We start from the raw sequence: 18,976 nt of genomic DNA, 5'->3' as shown, positions 1-18,976 counted from the left end.
TAGTTCAGTACACAAAAGGCTTGGAAAATCAGTTTCTTTCTCCTTCCTACTGGACTTCCTGTTTTGTCCCAGTTGATACTGGTGCCTTGGTGAGAAGTTGCTCAGTATGTTGATTCAGTGCACTCCAGGGACGAGCTGGTTGTCACTGCAGAGCGTGTCACACCAGTCAGAATTCACAGCGGTTCAGGTGGGTTAATTGGTTTTGCTCTTTGAAGAGCGTCGCTGGGTTAGCTGAACACATGCAGGCACATAGAGCAGAACAGGAATAAACAACTCATCTCCTCTCACAGCCTGTAAAATAGTAATAAAATATTAGAGAGAAGTCTAATATTTTGTCTTGGTTGAATCCTTTGCGGTCAGAAACAGGCCCTTGTGATTTAGCAGTTTGTAGCCTGGGGAAATGAAGCTACGCAGCATGAGATCACCGGGTTTCTCTGACTGTAGCTCAAAGGCAGGGCCCACCTTTGTGTTACTGACTGCCATATTTGTGGGTAATTCTGACAAAAAATACGAAGGTTTTTTTCTCTTTATCAGCCACTACTTTGAAGCACTCAAACTAAGCATACACTCGAGTGTGGAGGCAACCAGGGATGAGATAATTGATGAATTGCTGTTATCTTTATCAAGCAAATGAATGTGTGTTCATAAATGGCAGTTAAGTAGTTTATGATACAGACGTAAACAGGAGTGGATATGCTCAGCAGCCTCCTATTGGAGCATCAATATCTGACAGATGATTTGAGAGAGCAGAAAACCTCTGCTGTGTTGGCAGTAAGTTAGAGATAGACAGAGAGAAGATATTAGCAGGTATTCAAAAGGAAGAGAAAATACAAAAGGTCTGGTTGTTTCCTGTGCTGTTATTCTTGTCAGTTCTGGTTATCATGTCAGTTTCACAGTCGTTGTTCCTCAGACAAATGCAGTCTTAAATTACTTCTTCTTCACTGTACACACAACAGTTTTTTGCTGTTTTTTTTTTTTAGGTTTTCATTTTAACCTCAAAAATCTCCACAATACCACAAAATGCCAGTGTGCTGACAACTGTGGGTTGTGGTGGGAGTAGATTCTGTTCACGTCAGGTATCAAATGCAGTGCTCTGTTCATATCAATACCAGCCGTGCTACTGCAGGCTACAGCCTACCAGGACTATAAGCCACTGCCACACAAGAAAACATGCAGTGTGGCCCAATAACAATCAAGAGTTAGTGGAGAAACCACTTGAGTTGTCAAAATGAAATCCATTGTAACCATCTAGTGATGTCCATCCAACTGGCCAAAAGTAAACCTTTCATATCATGTTATTAAATTATGTGAGTGAATCATGGGTGCCGGTAATGTTATCTTGTAACCCCGAACCCTGTTTAATGTGTTGTGTCTTCCAGGTCCCCAGTGATGGCAGGTGGATTGTTTGCTGTGGACAGGAAGTGGTTCTGGGAGCTGGGAGGATATGACACGGGTCTGGAGATCTGGGGAGGAGAACAGTACGAGATCTCCTTCAAGGTAATACAGGAAACAGGTCACACAGAGCTGCAGTGAAGTGAATAATCAACAGTGTCACCTCGACACCTCCAATTGTGTCAGCTTCTGTTTGGGGTCGTACTACAGACAGGACTGACAACGAATGTCGTTATTTTATTAGGATGTAGTTGGATCTCATGATGCATCCATGGCTCATTTGTTTATGAAAGGCTCTTTAACCAAATGGCTAAAATAAAATGTTCATCCCGGTTTCAGCTCTTGTCGCAGTATCTGAGCCGAACACACTCTGTTGCCTGGCTTACTCTCAGAATACCACGTAAAGATGTTAGATTAAGCTCATGATGGCCTGGACTCATCTCTGCTGCCTCTGTCAGCAAGCCCTGAACAGACACAACGACCAGTCACAATAATTGAATTCTAGTTTGAATTGTTCAGGACTTTTGTCGTCTCACTCAATTAAGCACAAAGGCTGCTGCTGGCTGCTATAATTTGATTGGACACATGCTGCAGTGCCATACTGGATGTTGATCCCTCAAATAACATTTCCACTGGAGTGGATTTGTTGTTTATCAAATTGACTGTCCTAATTATTTAACTTCCTACTTCTTCATATTAATGCCTTCTCTTTGTGTTGCTCTGCTTAGTCAGTTGATACTGAAATAAGTGATTCAACATTTAAGACATGCACAAAAGTTGTGGCGTAAGCTCCCCTGTTCAGGAGCAAATCATTGACTGGAAGCTTTTAGTTATCACAGCAGGAGAGTAAAAGTCAGCTCAAGTTTTGCTATCATTCAGTATCACAAAGTTGAACATACAATCAAAACAGTAAATAAACAGAAACAAAAACGCTTATAGAAATTAGATGGATTATATGCAAAGCAGATTTGGGACTGGTTGGATCCAGTATCGGTATGAGGTTCGTGACGTGTTTCACGTTGGACATCAGGCTAAGGTAACTCATCCATGTATCGATCCGGCCTGACACTGATCCAGGTTTGGATGTTTCTTCCCAGTCTTTGGTGGAGCATTGCCGTGTTTCTGAGCCACCTGCAAGTTTTAATCAGAAGAACACCTACAGCAGGTTCCTTTGCGTATGTTAACCACAGAACAGTCAGAAATAATCAGATTACGCTGTGTATGTTAATATGCAATGCAGATTGTTGGCTGGCACAATCTTCATCACATTTTGTAGATTGTTTGTGAAAAGCACAATATAAATAAAATTTTTAAGCGATATGGCAGTGTGGTTTTGTGGTTTGAGGTGAGCGGATTGCAGAGGTCTTATCATTCACTTCTGTTTGAAGTGAGTGATAAGACTTTCACTTTAATCCTAAGGGCGCTGAACTCAAGCTCTTCATCCCTCCAGCAGCGAAGCGCCCCAGTTATTAAGCTCAAGTGTTTCAGTCAGAGAGGAAGACGATGGAAGGGATTTGCGGAGCCGGTCAGACTTTCCCGGCAGCGAGATGTGGAGGGTGTGCCTTCAATCTGTTACTCCCCCAACCCCCAGTTCTGTTTGTCCAAGCCGCAGTGGTGCAACAAACTCCACAAGGAGTAATTGAATTGAAATAGCAGCCAGCTGATGTCCACTCTGAGGATCACGAAGAGGAGAACAGCAACATTTTCCCCTCTTTATTGATTACTGAGCTTCCCTTCTGACCAGGCTGTCCATCATCACCGGACTTCAACCCACTGAAATGTGTTAGTTATATCAAAAGAGTTTTCCAGACTTTAACTGAGAGGTTCTAGTCACGATGAGAGTGGGAGTAGATTGTCAGATCTGGGAGTTTGTGGAGGATGGTGCGCTGTGAGGTGGCAAAAGAGGTCAAGCAAAGCATGAATATGCCCGCGTGGTTTTTATCGCAGGAAGCTGCCTGCATTACAGTTATGTTTCTTGGAAAGTTGAACATGATGTGTTGGACATGTTTGATATGATAGAGAATACACTGACATGCTGCACAACCAGCTTAAAAAATGATGATTTGTTCTTAAAGGCCGTAAAAGAGTTTGCAAGTAGCTCACTACTAAAAATCATGTGTTTTTCTTAGCATTTCAAGGAGCCATTGGTTTCCCTTCATCTGTGTAAGATTCAGTAGCTATTGTTGAAATGGTTAGTCAACAAGCCAAAAATTAATTCACTACAACTGATGATCTCTTGATATTTTAAGTTAAAATGCCAAATGTTCTCTGGTTTCATGGTTTACTGACATTCTCTTTAACAATGTAACAGTGAATCAAATCATTAAAAATATAATCAAGATTAATTGACAATAATAAACTACTCTGTTAAATGTCACAATCCTGTACAGGTAAGCACATCCGTCACAAACGCACCTCAGTCTGAAGAAACTACCCAGCTCAGCTGTTACTGCTGTGTGTTGGTGTGTGCTTTGTGCTAAATGGGTTAGCTGCTGGGAAAAGTTTGGTTGTAATTTTTCATTATTGTGCAGTTAGCTCACCAACAGCTTTAGCAATATGTCCTCCAAGCTTCAAGCAGGCAGGGTCAGCTGTCCAATCATTCAGCACAAATAAAATGATTGGACGAGCTAATTACGGGCCAGAGCCGTCAGAGCAGATGCCATCAGGATGTTTTTTGAGTTTCTACCAATCTAACAAGAGAAAGCTTCTAAATGCAGTAGTGCGGTCTGCGACACAGTTAGCTGTGAGGTTCACTTGACGTAAATGAGCGAAACGGTTAAAAACAGCAACATGGTCCTTTTAATTGGGTGTTATGCCTGCCCAACAAGAGAGCTGAGCAAAGCCACCACGTTGAGGTTTCTGCAGTGCAACGAGAAATGCTGAGCAATGCTACCAAGTTTAAATTCTAAATATGTCCTTAATCTTAAAAGAGCTCACACACACTTTGACTGTCTCACCTTCTGACCTCAGACTGATTCATCTCTAAAAACTGAAAAGCTGCAGACTTGAAAGGTGGCTCTGCCTTCCAGAAGCAGTGTAACTAATCCAGTTTCAGTCTTTGTCATTTAGCTAAGCATGATTGACATGTCTTGTTCTCTTTGATGGTCTCTTCGCTGTCTCAAGTTGTGATGTGATGTTAATCTATCTGCTCATAAACATGACTTCTTTTTCCATGTTCTCCTTTTCCCAGCTGCAGCCTCTACCATTCCTCATCGCGCGACCCAGCCAACATGTCTTACAGCCCTGTACAGACAGAGTACTGTCCGTCTGGCTCAGTCTGCCTCCCACTCCTACCATCTTACTGTCGCTTTGTCTTCATCATGTCTTCCCACTCTCTGTCTTCTTCACACTGTTTGTTTCTTCTCTCTGGTTTGTTGACTCCCTCGTCTTCATCACTGCTGAACATCTTTGTCTCCGTGTGTCTCTGCAGGTGTGGATGTGTGGTGGTCGGATGGAGGACATCCCTTGCTCTAGGGTGGGACACATCTACAGGAAGTACGTCCCCTACAAAGTTCCTGGTGGGGTCAGTCTGGCCAGGGTGAGTCTCAGTTGATTCTGCGGAGGTTAAATGTTGACTAAATAACTTTATTTGTGGGAAGAAGCCTCCTACTGTGTGTCTGTTGATTTTCTCGATAAATTTGAGCTGAAATCCTACTTGGGCTGTAGAGTTTTAAAGACAGCGGCGTCCACCAAGCAGGGAAGGTTGAACAAAAACACCACAGAGTTGCATTATGAGAAATGAAGAATCCGTGGCTTTGAGGCTCCTCTATTGATTTTGGCCTTTTTTCAGTAAAATTATCTTTTGATAGCCTTTATGGATGTGCTAAACCAGATCTCTGGAGTGCTCTTTTATGGAGAGTCAACAAAGAGATTGGTTGTTGTATATCAATCAGTCTGTTCAAGAGTGATTTACATTTCTGTCGCTGATTGTAAAACAATGCTGGCATACATCCGGACCTACTGAGAAGTCTTTCAGAGTTTGAATTGTTAATACAAATGAAACGCTTAGATTTGAGATCATAAGTTCTTTCATTTGGCAGTAAGATAAGCACTATAAACACTAAAATATTTATACTTTCTTCATAATTCTAAATGATCAAAGGGCTGGACTGAGTTTAAAGGGCCACCAATTGAGGTGTGAGGTTTTGGTCTGCTTCAGTCATGGTCCAAAAATTCTTCACCCAAGGTGAGAATTAAACCTGGGCATTTATTTTTCTCTGTGCTGTTCCAGTATCAGCTATTGTTGATTTAGTAGGCACCACATAATCGTTTCATGGCAAGAAAAACAGTTTCTCACAGTTTTTAAAAAGCAGGTAGATAATTTCATCAGGTACAGATTCCCCGAGTCCAGCCAGCATGGAGGGAGATAAAACCACTGAACTCCACTTCACCTGGAGGATGCGAGATTCGCTGCAGGCAATGAGCTATGCTGCAGGAAGTGTGCGTGTGTGTGTGTGTGTGTGGCTGGAGGCTTTTTTCCTCTACATCTGTACCTCCAAAGGCCAGAAGATTTGTATTTATTCTTTCCTGGAAGGCTTGCTGAACTCAAATTCTCATTCATTTCACTCTCCATACCTCCAAGGCTGCTTCCATCTGTATTCCCCGACATGCCTCCTTACCTCGGAGGCCGCCAGGCTCTGTGTTTTTTACTATTTTACACCTCACAGGCTTCAGACGGATGGATTTCCCATTGCTCAGTGTAAATCTTTCATGTTTGCAATCGTCTTAGCTGAGCGAGGCTGCTGGAGAAGCCAACTGCCCTGTTGTCGTGGTCACTTACAGTTTCTATCACTCAACTACTTGTCTTTTTTTTTTTTTATTAAACCTGAAATTAGATGCTTTTATAATGACGACCAAATTCCTGATCCATGTGTACATAAAAATGTTGCTTTAGTTCGATTTAGATCTTTGGCACTTAGACCCCGACAGGAAGTAGAACACCACAGGAAAACTTCTGATGAGCGAAGTGCTTCCAATGAAGGAGACTTCCCGCCATTGGAGCCCAGACACTGGTGGTGGTGATGATGGTGAGGAGTGACAATGACTTATGAGAAGGAACTTGCAGCCAGAGGATTTGATAGAGCTGGACATCCACGGAAAAGGTGGTGAAGAGGTGGAGGAGGGTTGCTGCACGCCAGAAAGCTGAAATGACAGCTGAATGACAGCAGAGACAGAGAACACTTTTGAATTTGACAGATAGCCAGTGATTGGCTGGGGGAGTAACATGACAGACTGTGATTGGAAGATGCAGAAAGTGAGACAGGGGAGAGTAAGGGTTGTGGGAGAACAGAGGGCATGCGCAAAAGAAGTAGTTTTCCTGACTGAACTTTAGCTAAACTCCATTTGTAGTCTTGTGAAAACTCTTCTGACACCATATAAAAAGGACATGTAAAGATTAAAGAAGAGCCTGAGAAGAGAAGAAAAGTGCAGTTGAGATACAAAATCTGAAGGTACTTGGCACCTAAAACAGCAAAAATGCAAATACACAAAATCATCTCCCGTTCCAGCAAATGTTTTTAGACAACAAGCGCTCTCCCTTTGCTTATATCATGTATATTTTAATTATACAAGATAAAGAAGGCCAGTTTCAGGATATTTATGTCTAAAAAGTTCAAATGAACTGTCTTTTACCTATGTATTCACATTTTGACACAGCTCCTTGGCACATTATTTTCCACAGGAAGAGAGACTTTGACTATGATTTGTCCCTTTTTACTGTAAACTTCAATCATCATTGCTGTCAGAACTCACCAAATTCCCATTCTAAAAATTACATCAAGTTTTTTAAACATTTAGAAAGTCATACACACATTTTCTGACTTTCCCTCCATGTTTGCTCTGGATCTTAGTCTAAGCTCCCGGTTTGAACAATGCTTTTCCACCTGATTTTTTGGTCCTGGGGAGCCTTCAGAGTATTCATTCATTCAGTTCAAAGTTCAAAATGAAGCTTCTGCTCAGTGTTTCCTGAGATGGTCTTTAATAGGCTGCTGTTGCAGTTAACAAATTGGAGTCAAACAGAAAAGCAAAGAAATTTTGCCTTTTCTGAAGCCATCCTGTAAATTAGCACATAATTGAGTTCAGTGTTGCATCTGGTTTAATGACAAGAGACAACTTGTTCGTATTTTTCATCTCTCCCCTTCTGGGAGACGATGACAGGTCCTGTGGGGCAACTGGCCCCCTTTCTGCCGAGCAGCTTTGATCACTCTGTCATGTCAGATCAGTCAAAACATCAAGGATGGCAGGATGTAGCAATGGCGGTTTTAGTCTGGGTTTCAATGAAGACTTGGTGTCCACAAGCTCAAAAATCTGCCAACAAGCCAGCTGACTTGAAGACTGTCAAGTTAAAGCGCATTTTACTCTCTGGCACAGTGGGATTTCTTTAGCGCCAGCAATCATACACATTTCAGAATTTCAGAATTACACATTTCAAATCCCACTAACATCTGACTTTGGTCTTCAGTGTGAAAGGGTTCAATCAGCATTTATTCTCTGGGTCAAATGACTGCAGTCATGAGTGTTTATCAGCTCCAGTTGGCTGTGATGGCAACATGACACCCAATAAATAGTTTTCTGTCCATTTCTGCTCAAGCGGTACTCAAGCATCTGTCGGCTGGTGTGAGACTGAAAAAGAGAGTGGAGTAAAAGATGTAAAAGCACCTTCCACTCACCTCTCTTTCTGCTGCTGTCTGTCTTCCTGAAACACAAAATCAAAACAAAGCAGGTTTGCACTCTGATTTCAGAATCTGAAGCGTGTGGCCGAGGTGTGGATGGACGAATACGCTGAATACATCTACCAGCGCCGGCCCGAGTACCGTCACCTGTCGGCAGGAGACATGACGGCCCAGAAGGAGCTGAGAAACCACCTCAACTGCAAGAGCTTCAAGTGGTTCATGAGCGAGGTGGCCTGGGATCTGCCCAAACACTACCCACCGGTGGAGCCTCCTGCTGCAGCCTGGGGGGAGGTACGGTCAGCTCCTAAACACACGAGCCACGTTACAGAAGGCTGGAGCCAGGGCAAAATTCAAGAATTCAAGATTGTTATTTCATAGACCATTTGAGTGAATCACCCAAGGTTGCCTTCTCTCAACTTCCTTTGAAGTTCTTGGATCAGTTTAAGATGGTACGACACTTAGTTCCTCAGTTATGAAACCAAACATTGATATTTGATCCACTTTCATCGTGTTGAGAGCTGCAACAATTAGTCCATCAGCTTCTTACATGTTGCTGCTTTTCTGTGTCAGTTCTGGCAGTAACTGAAGAGTCTTTAGGGTTTGGACTGTTGGTTGGACAAAAGAAGCAATTTGCAGGAGTCACCTTGGGCTCTGAGAAACGGATGGCCATTTTACACACTGTTTTCACATTTTACGGACTAAACTATCACAAAACTGAAATTTTTCCAAAACCAACTTTTCAATCCAAGCTTTGAGTACTGGATGAAGAGCGTGTTTATCCTGATATCTCCCTCAATTTGCTGTAAAAGCACAGAAAAATGCTGTTATAAACCAGAACTTAATTATTATCCAGTGTCGTATAAGTTTCATGGAACAAGTTCTTAATTTTAAATTTATTTTGATTGGAAAAATATCAGACTCAGTGGTAACAGCTTCTTCTAAGCTGTAACAGGATCTTTCTGCTGTCAGAGAGAAGACAACGTATTCATTTAAATAAAATTAAAAGTTTAATTAGCATGCTAACCAAAGCCAGGTCGTAACTTTTAAACTTGAATCTGTTTGGACAATTTCAGAGGAGAACCTGCAGTAACTGTTAACAACTTGAAACTCTTCCCTTCTTTCCTCCTTTATGATTTTGCTGCTTGTGTTGTAGATTCGTAATGTGGGCAGCGGCATGTGTATGGAGAGTAAACACTTTGTATCAGGGAGTCCCATCCGCCTGGAGAGCTGCGTGAAGGGCCGGGGCGAAGTGAGCTGGAGCCACGGACAGGTGAGCAGCAGAACCCACGACGTTAACAAGCCACTTTGTTTGAACTATGTAGGTTTAGGCCTTATTGGGACGGATAAAGTGTGTTTTACGATCATAAAATCATTGCTTTTTTAAGTGGAGTCGGGTGGATTTGGACATAATGTGTGTTTCTGGTTAAACAGAAAGAATTTTACTCAGTCCGTCGGTGGTTAAAAACAAGCACTTTAAGTGGGCGTAACTTTGATAGTCAAGGTTGAAGTTGAAGCTATGTTGAGGTCAGCTGAGGTGATCTATCATTTCCAAAACTTTTTGTAACTATTAATCATTGACATACCAAAACATGTAAACACTGTAGGGGTGGGCCATGGTTATATTAAGGGGTCTGATTGTGTTTGCATCTCTTTAGAATCGAGTCTTGGTTTGTGTATTAATGTTTGGACATGGGGTTAGTGTGGATTTTCCATGGGCCAGTTCAGGACCGGGTTCAAATGACACACACACACGTGTTTTTGGAGGGTTTACGGGGACAGACTTTCAGAGCGCTCGACCACCCCTTATCAAGAGGATCCATTTGTTAGTAGACTGTTGTATTTCTTCTGCTGAACGCACATTAATGTCAGCTGAACATGTACAGACACACAAACAGCAAACGCTTCATTATCTTTGCATTGTTCTAAGGGAGTCTGTTCTCACACGTCACACTGAGGATCTTTAGGCCGAGCTCGTAATACAACCTTAATGGAGTGAGCGTCCTGTTTTGTCTCCACAGCTGAAACATTGGGTCTCGGAGCTCTGACAGTTTAATTGCTTCGATCTGAAGGTGCATTGTAGTTTAATCCGTGTCGCAGTTGCAATCTGTATTCAACGCCTGTGAGAAATGGATTTACTGCAAATCACAGGCGGCCCTCTGGCAGCGGTCCTCCTCGGGGCTTTTTGATTCTGTACCAGAGCAGCAGGGAAAGTCGTTCAGAAAGTCAACAGTCAGCTGCCAGCAGGCGGTTCAAGAAGTGTGTGTACTGACCAAACCGACCTGACAACTGACTGTTCAACTGTGTGAAAATGCTGTCATGTCCACTTTTATGTTATTAAAGGAACAGTTCACCCAAAAATGAAAATTCAGTCATTATCTCCTCACTCCCACGCAGCCCCTCTATGTTAGCAGATGGGATATATAACTAAAACTCCCAAAATGGTTTTTATGTAGTTCTTATCATGCTGATGTGTGTTCAAGTGTTCACTTTTCCTAATCAGTTTGGTTTTAATTAGTTATTTGATGGTATAAAAAGTGGCTGAAACATCATGACGGACAGCTGAGCGCTGCTCCTGATTGGCTCAGAGAGGGTGTATGGACAGAACTGGGTTCGTGGCTCCACCTCCTGATCACTACTGTGCATACTCTGGCCCCAGATGATGTCACTACAACAAGATGGCAGCACCCATACATGATCAAAACCCTGATGATCCTGTTTAGTCTTTACAGTGTGTAAGAATGTAAATGCTGTGCGCTTAATCTTCAATCTCCCTACAATTCCATCAGCAGCCCCCGCATAATGAAGCTTTCAGCCACTCAGTTTGATACGTTAGAGTTGTTCTTATCCACAGAGGCCTCACTTATTTCTGATCTACAGCTGAGACAGAACGCTTTGGATTAATAACAGCCAGTATAACCAACACAATACCCAGCCAGTAACTGTGAACACAAAGGCCTCAGGAGCACTCAGTCAGAGGAACTTTGACATTTCTCAGAAAAGTAAAACTTTTAATTACATTCAGCCAGCCTGAGTGCAGGGGCCAAAACCAGAATCTAAAGGGAAGATAAAAATAAAATAAAATTCATGCTGATTCATATAAAGAGGCAAAGAGCAAGCTCCATGACAAGACTTTTCTCCTGCTTTCAGACTTTAACATGCCTAACTGGGAGACAAAATACAGAGACTATTCAGGAGCTTCATGTCTTGATGTTATTAAAACGTCACATTTCCAAACACATGGAGCCCAGAATGTCTGCATCGCTAGTTGCTGTATTGTTAGAATATTTTAACATGAAATTACAGCTGAGGTTTACTTCCTGCAGGTGTTCACGTTCGGCTGGCGAGAGGACATCCGTGTCGGTGACCCCATGCACACTAAAAAGGTCTGTTTTGACGCCATCTCCCATAACAGCCCCGTCACCCTGTACGACTGTCACGGCATGAAGGGCAACCAGCTGTGGCGCTACAGAAAGGTACGACTCGTCATCTCTGTGCTGCAGTCTCGTTCTCTTTCCATACAGAAAGATAGATGACTTCAGGGCTACGTAATCACTGTACAGAGTTCTGCACATGTCAACAGAATCTACCCTGAAGCTGATGGATAGTCAGAGGAGCTCATTATAAGCTCAGTTATTACTAGAAAAACATGCCTTAAAGGAGACTGCATTTGTATTTTTGCAACATTTTGAGGATCTAATGTAGTGACACAAACGAGCTTGTTTGTAGCAGTAAACATTTAGAAGTAGAGCTCAACAGTTAATGGAAACATTATCAGAAATGATCAAAGTGTGGCAAAGTGCAAGGAAACGTGAATAAAAAGCAAAAGCTAAAATGACCTTTCCCACTCATATCTGTCAAAATAATCGCAATATGATTTTTTTGCATGTCATTAAGCTCCAATCAAAAAGCAAAAAGACAAGACAGTAACATGTATATAGCAATATATAAAAAGTCATGGTGCCCTTTTTTTTGGTAAATGTTTTGTTGATACCTTAGAAGATGGAATTTCTTCAGATTTGGCACAAACATCCCCTTGAACTTAAAGATGAACTGTTTAGAATTTGGTCGTTAAAGGTCAAGTTCACAGGTGGTGGTCAAGAGGCACAGTGTAAGCACTGTGTAAATGCAGCCATTCACAATTTGTCAGTCTTTATCAGCTACAGACGTTTCACATGAGCATATCTGAGTGAAGTGCTGCCGTTAAATCTTCATCGTCAAGCTCTGTTGGTGTCACTGAATGTGCCACCAACAGAGCTGAAATAGTCCCTGCAAGCACCCACAGGACAGCAGTGTGATGCTATGATGGACTGAAAATGTCCAGCAGACTACTGACAGTCCTTCCTGTCTCTGTGTCCTCCAGGATAAGAGCCTGTACCACCCGGTCAGTAACAGCTGTGTGGACAGCAACCCCACTGAGCGGAGGGTCTTCATGAACACGTGCGACCCCTCGGCCCCCAGCCAGCAGTGGCTGTTTGAGAGAACCAACAGCACCGTGCTGGATCGCTTCAACCAGGGCACCAACTGAGGCCCTGCAGACGTGGACCTGCTGTTGCTGATGCTGTGAAAAGGGTTTTTCCGTTTACTCTGGATCCCCGTTTACCCGCTGCTGAGGTGACAGCTGCTTCTCTTTGGGGTGCTCAGAGTGAGGCATGATGGGATACCGCGGGGGAAGCTGCTTATTACACGTGACGGATGGGTGACTGTGTGTGTGAGGTGTGTTTGCTGTGGCAGTGGTGGGTCCGTCGCTGATTTTACTGTTGATTGGTTATCTGACATTCCTCTCCTCTCTTCTCTTGTGTCTGTTTCAAAGTCTCTTCGTCTTCATCCTCCGTCTCTCTCCTCCGCCCGCCTCCGCCTGCACGTCCGCCTCTATCTGCCTGCATGACTGCGTCTTTGCCCACAGACTCCATTCTCGCTCTCAAATCCCCTTATGTCTCTGCAGCTCCAACAACCTCCTGGGGGGGTGGAGTGGGTGGGGGGGGGTTGCTCCTGCTGAGCCAAAGTCATCCTGACACCTGGATGAAGCCAGGCAGAACCACTCTGAAAATCACCTGCTGAATTGATTCTCCTTTACTACCCTCACCCTCCCTCTGTTCCCTCCCCCATCCTGTCCCCCCTTCCCCTCCGGCTGGTAGCTTCTCCTGCTCTGCTCTCCTCTGCGTGTGGGCAGAGCTGCTCTGAATGTAGCAGCAGACAAAGGGAGTGTAAGAGGAAGAGACTTCTCCTGTGCTCCTCCTCCTCCTTGCTGTTAATCAATGGGTCATCTGCAGGTTTGTCGCTCTCAGAGCTGAGTGCTGTCTATTGCTGGGGTTTGTGTGGGCCCACTCCTGCTGGCTAAGGGCTTGTTTGTTGTTGTGCTGGCGGGGGGAGTAGGAGCTGCTGTCACACCTCTCAGAGTCTCCTCCTGCTTTCTGCTGCTCCCCACATGACTCCGCTGATCAGTTGCCGGAACGACCCCGTCACACACGGCCAAGTGCGAGGTCACGGTGTGAAGCGGCAGGCGGGATGAGGAGCTATGTGACCGGCAGGCCAGTTGATTGGCAGGAGGACCCCCTGATTGGTTGGCTGGCGCGATGACTGGTCGCTTCAGTGCATAGGAGGGACTCGCTGAGGAAGCTCTGGGATTGAGACAAATCTGGGGTTTAACTGCATAAAGCACTTGTGTAATGATAAACTTGAATGAAATCTTAGTGCCTTGTTGGAAGAGGACTCAGTGTAGGTGTGTGTGTATGTGTGTGTGTGTGTGTGTATACCCAGCATGTCCACAGCAGCATTGAGGACTTTTTGTGAAAACTGGATGGACCTGGACTCTGGTGCAGGACGTGGGAGGAACACACGTCTAACTGCTGGGTGTCTGCAGAGCTAAAGATGCATTTGTTTTGTCCACCATGTTCTCCTCCTGCCTTGGAAAGAGACAAGCTCTGTTCCGTTTTAATCATGACATGATGCTGTTCCCACCTCTTCAATCCAAAGTACTTTTTTAGGGAAGTGTTGTTGTTTACCACATTCTGAATCCCTTTTGGTTTTTAAAGAAATGTTATCTCCTCCTTTTGTTTTAATCTTGATGATGGTTTTGTTTGAATTTTCGCTCAATGTGACGTTGTGGTCTGTCGTCTGCATCCTTCTCTCATCTGATAAAGTGTAGGCGTGTGATATTTTAATGTTGGATTTTAACAAATCAAAAAGTCATATCCCTGACATATTTAAGTAAAACATTTGTAGAACACATCCAGCTCTTTAGCGACACATTCTGCACTGTTGACAGAAATCTTTCACAATCATTAGGAGAGAGCAGAGTTGGATGGTGTATCAGTGTCTGTGCTGATGGTTTTACTGTTAGAATTTTAAGTAGAAGAAGACACTAAATTTCAGTCGAAATAGCTGAACTCCACAAGGTCATGTTCATCCATTCATCTTTCAAATCGATTTATTTGAACAAGGAACATTTTACTATTTTAACTGTTGACAAAACCTAAAACCCCAGTCAGAGATGACGAGTATCACGACGGTTGCTATTGACTTTAACTCAGTCTCCCCGTTTCAGGGCCCTGTGTACATTCAGATTTCAACAAGGCATTTGGTGCATCATCTTCTGCATAAAATAGGGATCAGTTGTGTGCCGCCTACTTCAGTCAAGAGGAACAGAGTGTTATGATGAAGAGCTATGTGGAATATAAAAGAATTATTGCAGTACCAAGCAAATAAGGCGAGAGAGGAATGCTAATATAATATTTATTTTACAGCTCAATGCACTCCCAGTGTTTATCTCTAACACGACAGCTGCACTTTGTAGAGCTCAGCTTTACACAGATTTAAATGTAATCATCACTTAAGTTTTTGTTCAAAACAAATCAAGTCAAATCTGTTCATAGCCAGTTTTAAAGGGGAAACTCTGAACATGACCTCCTCGAGCAGGTCAGGGGTGCAGCATCAGTTACCGTGGTGATCCACACAGGTTAAAAGAGCCATCTTTGTAACCTGGCTACAGCATAAGCTTCTGTACATCAACAAACACACACACACACACTTGATCCTTGTTTCATTTTCATTGCAGTTTGAAAATCCATCAGTCATCTTATTCAGTGTGGTCATCTGGCTCAGTTTTTCAGTGTTGTTCAGGCTCTTTTTTTCTTCTCCTTGACCTTCATGCTCCACACCTGGACAGCTTGTACCTTGTCAGATTGTTGAGAGGTGATGCTGCTTCAGACCACTGAGTCACTGCTGGAGCCAAGTGTCCTCTACGGTAACCAATGGGACTGCCTGTCCGTTTTACACTATGATCAGTTCATTTCTCTGCATTTTTCTTCTTTTCTTTGACATGTCGCCACAGCAACAGTGTTTCAGGATGAGAACAGTTCTGTTGGGATCAGCGGTGTGCAATCATTTGACTACATTGTGAAGGATTGTTTAATACGAGCACTGTGCTTATGGACAAAGTTGTGTGGAGAACTGGAAACACGAGGCGACATTTTGGGCTTGTTGACAACAGCAGAGCAGATCTGACAGTGCGGCCACAGAGCTTCATAAAACAACAACTGTACAGCCCTCAAAAACAAGAAAAATAAGCCAATAAACTGGGGGAAAAAATCAACTAAATTGTCTGCATACACACAAGAATTTTTCCCTTGCCAAGATTTTTTAAAACAAGTAAATATATCTCAGATCCACAGATATCTTTGAACCAGTGCAGCAGACTGAAATAGGAACATCTGTTTGGATATAAAGAGAGTATATCTGAGAACAAGTTCAGATACACTAAAACAATTCCACTTGTCTGTCCATTATGTTTCATATATTAACATGCTGAAAAATAATCTGGCTATTTTAATGCTAAGAGGCTTCAGGGGTTACTCAGAGCATTTTAGTGTCTTTTTGCTCAGTTTTGATTTCCTGGCACCGATTCCTTCATGCACCAAAGAGCAGTGGAACATCTAACAGCTAAAAAAAATTCAGATATTTCTCTAAAAGACAACTTGAACTGAAATATAATGTTGGTTTTGTTAGTTACACTAAGTTTATAAATGCGTTAATATGTCAGGTCTGTGTCAGATTGTTGTGGAGGTCTTCTGCCCCCAAGTGGCTAAAATATTACTGCAGCTTAAAGCATGAGCTCACCAAGTCGTACAGTCAGCACTCCTGGCTTTGACAGTGTGGTGAGCTTGGTTACGAGTTAAATCCGCAGCTCTCAGCTCCTCTGGATGGTGCACAGGCTCTCCCAGGGGGGCTGAAGCAAGCCAAACCTTGTCGGAGTGTTTGTGAAGCACTGTGGCAACCACGTGTCGTCCATCGGCCAGGCAGCAGTCTCATGTGAGCTGCAGGAACTTAAATTACCTCTTTGGGGAAACTGGCATTGCCCAAGATGTTGCTGACTTTCTCTCTTCACTAAATAAGCTTGTGAAGGATGAATACATTTTGCTTATCAGAGCACCTTTCTGTTGCACATGGAAAATGTTTTTATTACCTCACACTGTAACTTGAGTCAAGTCTTAACAGCCACGATTTACACTCGTTTTATTCCAGCTTTTATCTGCTGTGGTAAAGTAGAAAAAGTACTGAGTGGTCTATCAGTTTAAAGGAAGAGTTCATACCCAGAAAAGAAAGTTGAGTCATTGTCTCCTCACCGTCATGCTGATGGCAAGTCGGGTGAAGTCTCACAGCCTCCTCCTGAGCTCCTGCAGAAGCTCACTTTTAAAATGGCTCCAAACAGCTCAGAACAGAAATTATTTCTGTTTTGGTTCAGCTGGCTTGAGAGGGAAATTAATTTTCATTTTTGGGTGAACTGTTCCTTTAAGCATGCAAACACCTGTTTTACTTCTCCACAGTTCATGGGATATGGCCTTTGTAAATGTGCTGCCTATGAAAAAATGTTATTTTTCCACCCATGCTGTTGTGATCAGACTAAAACTTGCTGAGCAATGTGCAGGAATCTGATTTTCTAAAAGAAAAGGTTTTTATCGTCCACGGCCGGACAGCCACACAATGTTGTGTACCTGTGTGTGAATTTTGTTGTGAGGGAAGTGTAAATTTTGTATCTCGTGAAAAACAAAAACATCCAATATTTTTTTCTACTGACATTGCAACTGTAAAAGTGTATTTAGATATTTAACAAACTGTACAATTAAACTGGAATTGTATGATATTTTTGCTGAAATTGTACAATAAAAAGGTTTCTATATTTGGATGAAAAGCTGTCTGCAGTGATGACTGAAATACAAACCCAGTGAACGGGTGGATGAAAGAAAAGTGTTCCCTCTGTCTTTAGTGGTACAGATTTTCATCTGAATTTAGCCAGAAAGGCACAGCTGAAACGCTGCCCTCTGTTGATTTGTCTCTTTTCTGGCTGAGGTTCTGTCCAGGTGGCGTCGGGGGCACAGAAATCATCATTATGTGAGCACAACAAGAAAATAAGGAGTCCCACCATACACGGTATTGTTACTGTTCTGAGAGTCTCATTTTTTATTTCTCTGACATTATACACCTCTGCAAAATACATCAGCCTTAACAAGTCCAAGCAAAGTTAACTAAATAAATGTTTAACAAATCGCCTGCTCGACTGATTAAGCCAGAAAATCTAATTATGATTTATTTCAGTGCGGCTAATCCAATGGAGTTACAGTAGCAGTGGATCTGAAACTCTTTGGCGTCACAGAGAAACAAATGCAATCCACGTTCATCACTTGTTTGTAGCTGGTTTCTGTTTGTGTGTTCCCTTTTGAGCTGTCAGGGCCACCATACGAATCTCAGTGATTTGACCAAAACCCCTGCAGGTTTTCTCATCTTAACTGTGTGTGAGGCGGCCGAGCACCAGCTGGACAGACGGGCTGCTCATTGTCCTCCAGATAACTTTGGTGCCCAGAGTTTCGTCTTTTCTTTTCCTTGTCACTTCTTATTGGAGGTTTTGTATTACTTTAATCGCTTCTGTGACTGATGGTGCCAACACACACTTCCCCAAATGTTAATCCCATAATCATCTCCCACGGCAGCTTGCCGACACTGAAAGCCTTCAGGTTTCAGTGATGCTGAGACGTCATGTGACGTCGCAGCGGCTGGTTTGGATTGTCAGAACTTCAGTAATATGCTGTTCAGTAAAATGTCTGTTTATTTTATTATTGGTTTTGCATATCTCAGTGGATGCAAGTTGTTATCGGCAGGTTTTTCTGCATATATATTTCTTTATTTCCAGTTAATTGGCAAATAATCAGTGTTCCCTCAGACCCCCTGAGCTGTAAGTGGGACAGAGATCAGGCTGTTACATTAGCAAAGTGTTCCACTGAAGATATCCATTAAGTTTCTTTATTGGACTCGGCACTATTAGAAAAAGAAAAAGCCAATCCAATTGTCTCCCATAATTCACTAATACCCTCCTCCCTCCTTCCCCCGCAATTACGCAGCAAAATGGAAAGATGTTTCAATGACAGTGTGTCACACTTTTGGTTCCACACATTTTGTGAGGGCTCGACAGGTTTGGCAGACTGAGCTGCAGGGCTTTTGAAGCACCTTTTTAAAGATTATTTTTGGCTTTTCCTGCCAACATGGGGGAGAGAGAAGGAGAAGCTTAGGATGTGCAGGATCAGATAAGATTTTATTCAGTTTCTTCATTTTTGATCAATTCATCAATCAACAACTTTTTTGGTAAATAAGGCAAAGATTGATAAGAGAAACGGTAACAGAACGCCATAATGCCATGTAAGGTTGATATTAATAGTAAAAATAAGCCGTAGAGAAACACAAATGAAAAATAAAACTACAGAATAATAAAATACACTTGAACTAGAACAATATAAAAACAACTGAAAGCTTTAAAGACACTGGGTGAGCCGTTTTCCCTGATATCTAGAGGTCGTTTGTTCCACAGCACAATCTTGCGGCCGTCTCAAAGGTTAATAGTGAACAGAGCTGGTGATGCAGCCTGC

The 18,976-nt window shown here is 42.8% G+C and overlaps 1 protein-coding gene across 1 annotated transcript in view; it reads left to right on the top strand.

Annotated features, from left to right (window-relative positions):
* The window catches only part of LOC124070240 (polypeptide N-acetylgalactosaminyltransferase 10-like), a 61,717-nt gene extending 44,467 nt beyond the window's left edge, over window positions 1–17,250 (top strand). Inside the window, exons 7-12 of the mRNA XM_046409945.1 lie at window positions 1,380–1,497; window positions 4,823–4,930; window positions 8,133–8,354; window positions 9,217–9,333; window positions 11,387–11,536; window positions 12,424–17,250. Coding sequence (XP_046265901.1) covers window positions 1,380–1,497; window positions 4,823–4,930; window positions 8,133–8,354; window positions 9,217–9,333; window positions 11,387–11,536; window positions 12,424–12,588 — 880 coding nt within the window. The 3' untranslated portion in view covers window positions 12,589–17,250. The remainder of the gene's footprint in view (window positions 1–1,379; window positions 1,498–4,822; window positions 4,931–8,132; window positions 8,355–9,216; window positions 9,334–11,386; window positions 11,537–12,423) is intronic.
* The last annotated feature ends 1,726 nt before the right edge of the window (window positions 17,251–18,976 follow it).

Source organism: Scatophagus argus, chromosome 14, assembly GCF_020382885.2.
Source record: "Scatophagus argus isolate fScaArg1 chromosome 14, fScaArg1.pri, whole genome shotgun sequence".
Classification (NCBI taxonomy): Eukaryota; Metazoa; Chordata; class Actinopteri; family Scatophagidae; genus Scatophagus; species Scatophagus argus.
This window is presented reverse-complemented; position numbering and strand designations above follow the sequence as displayed.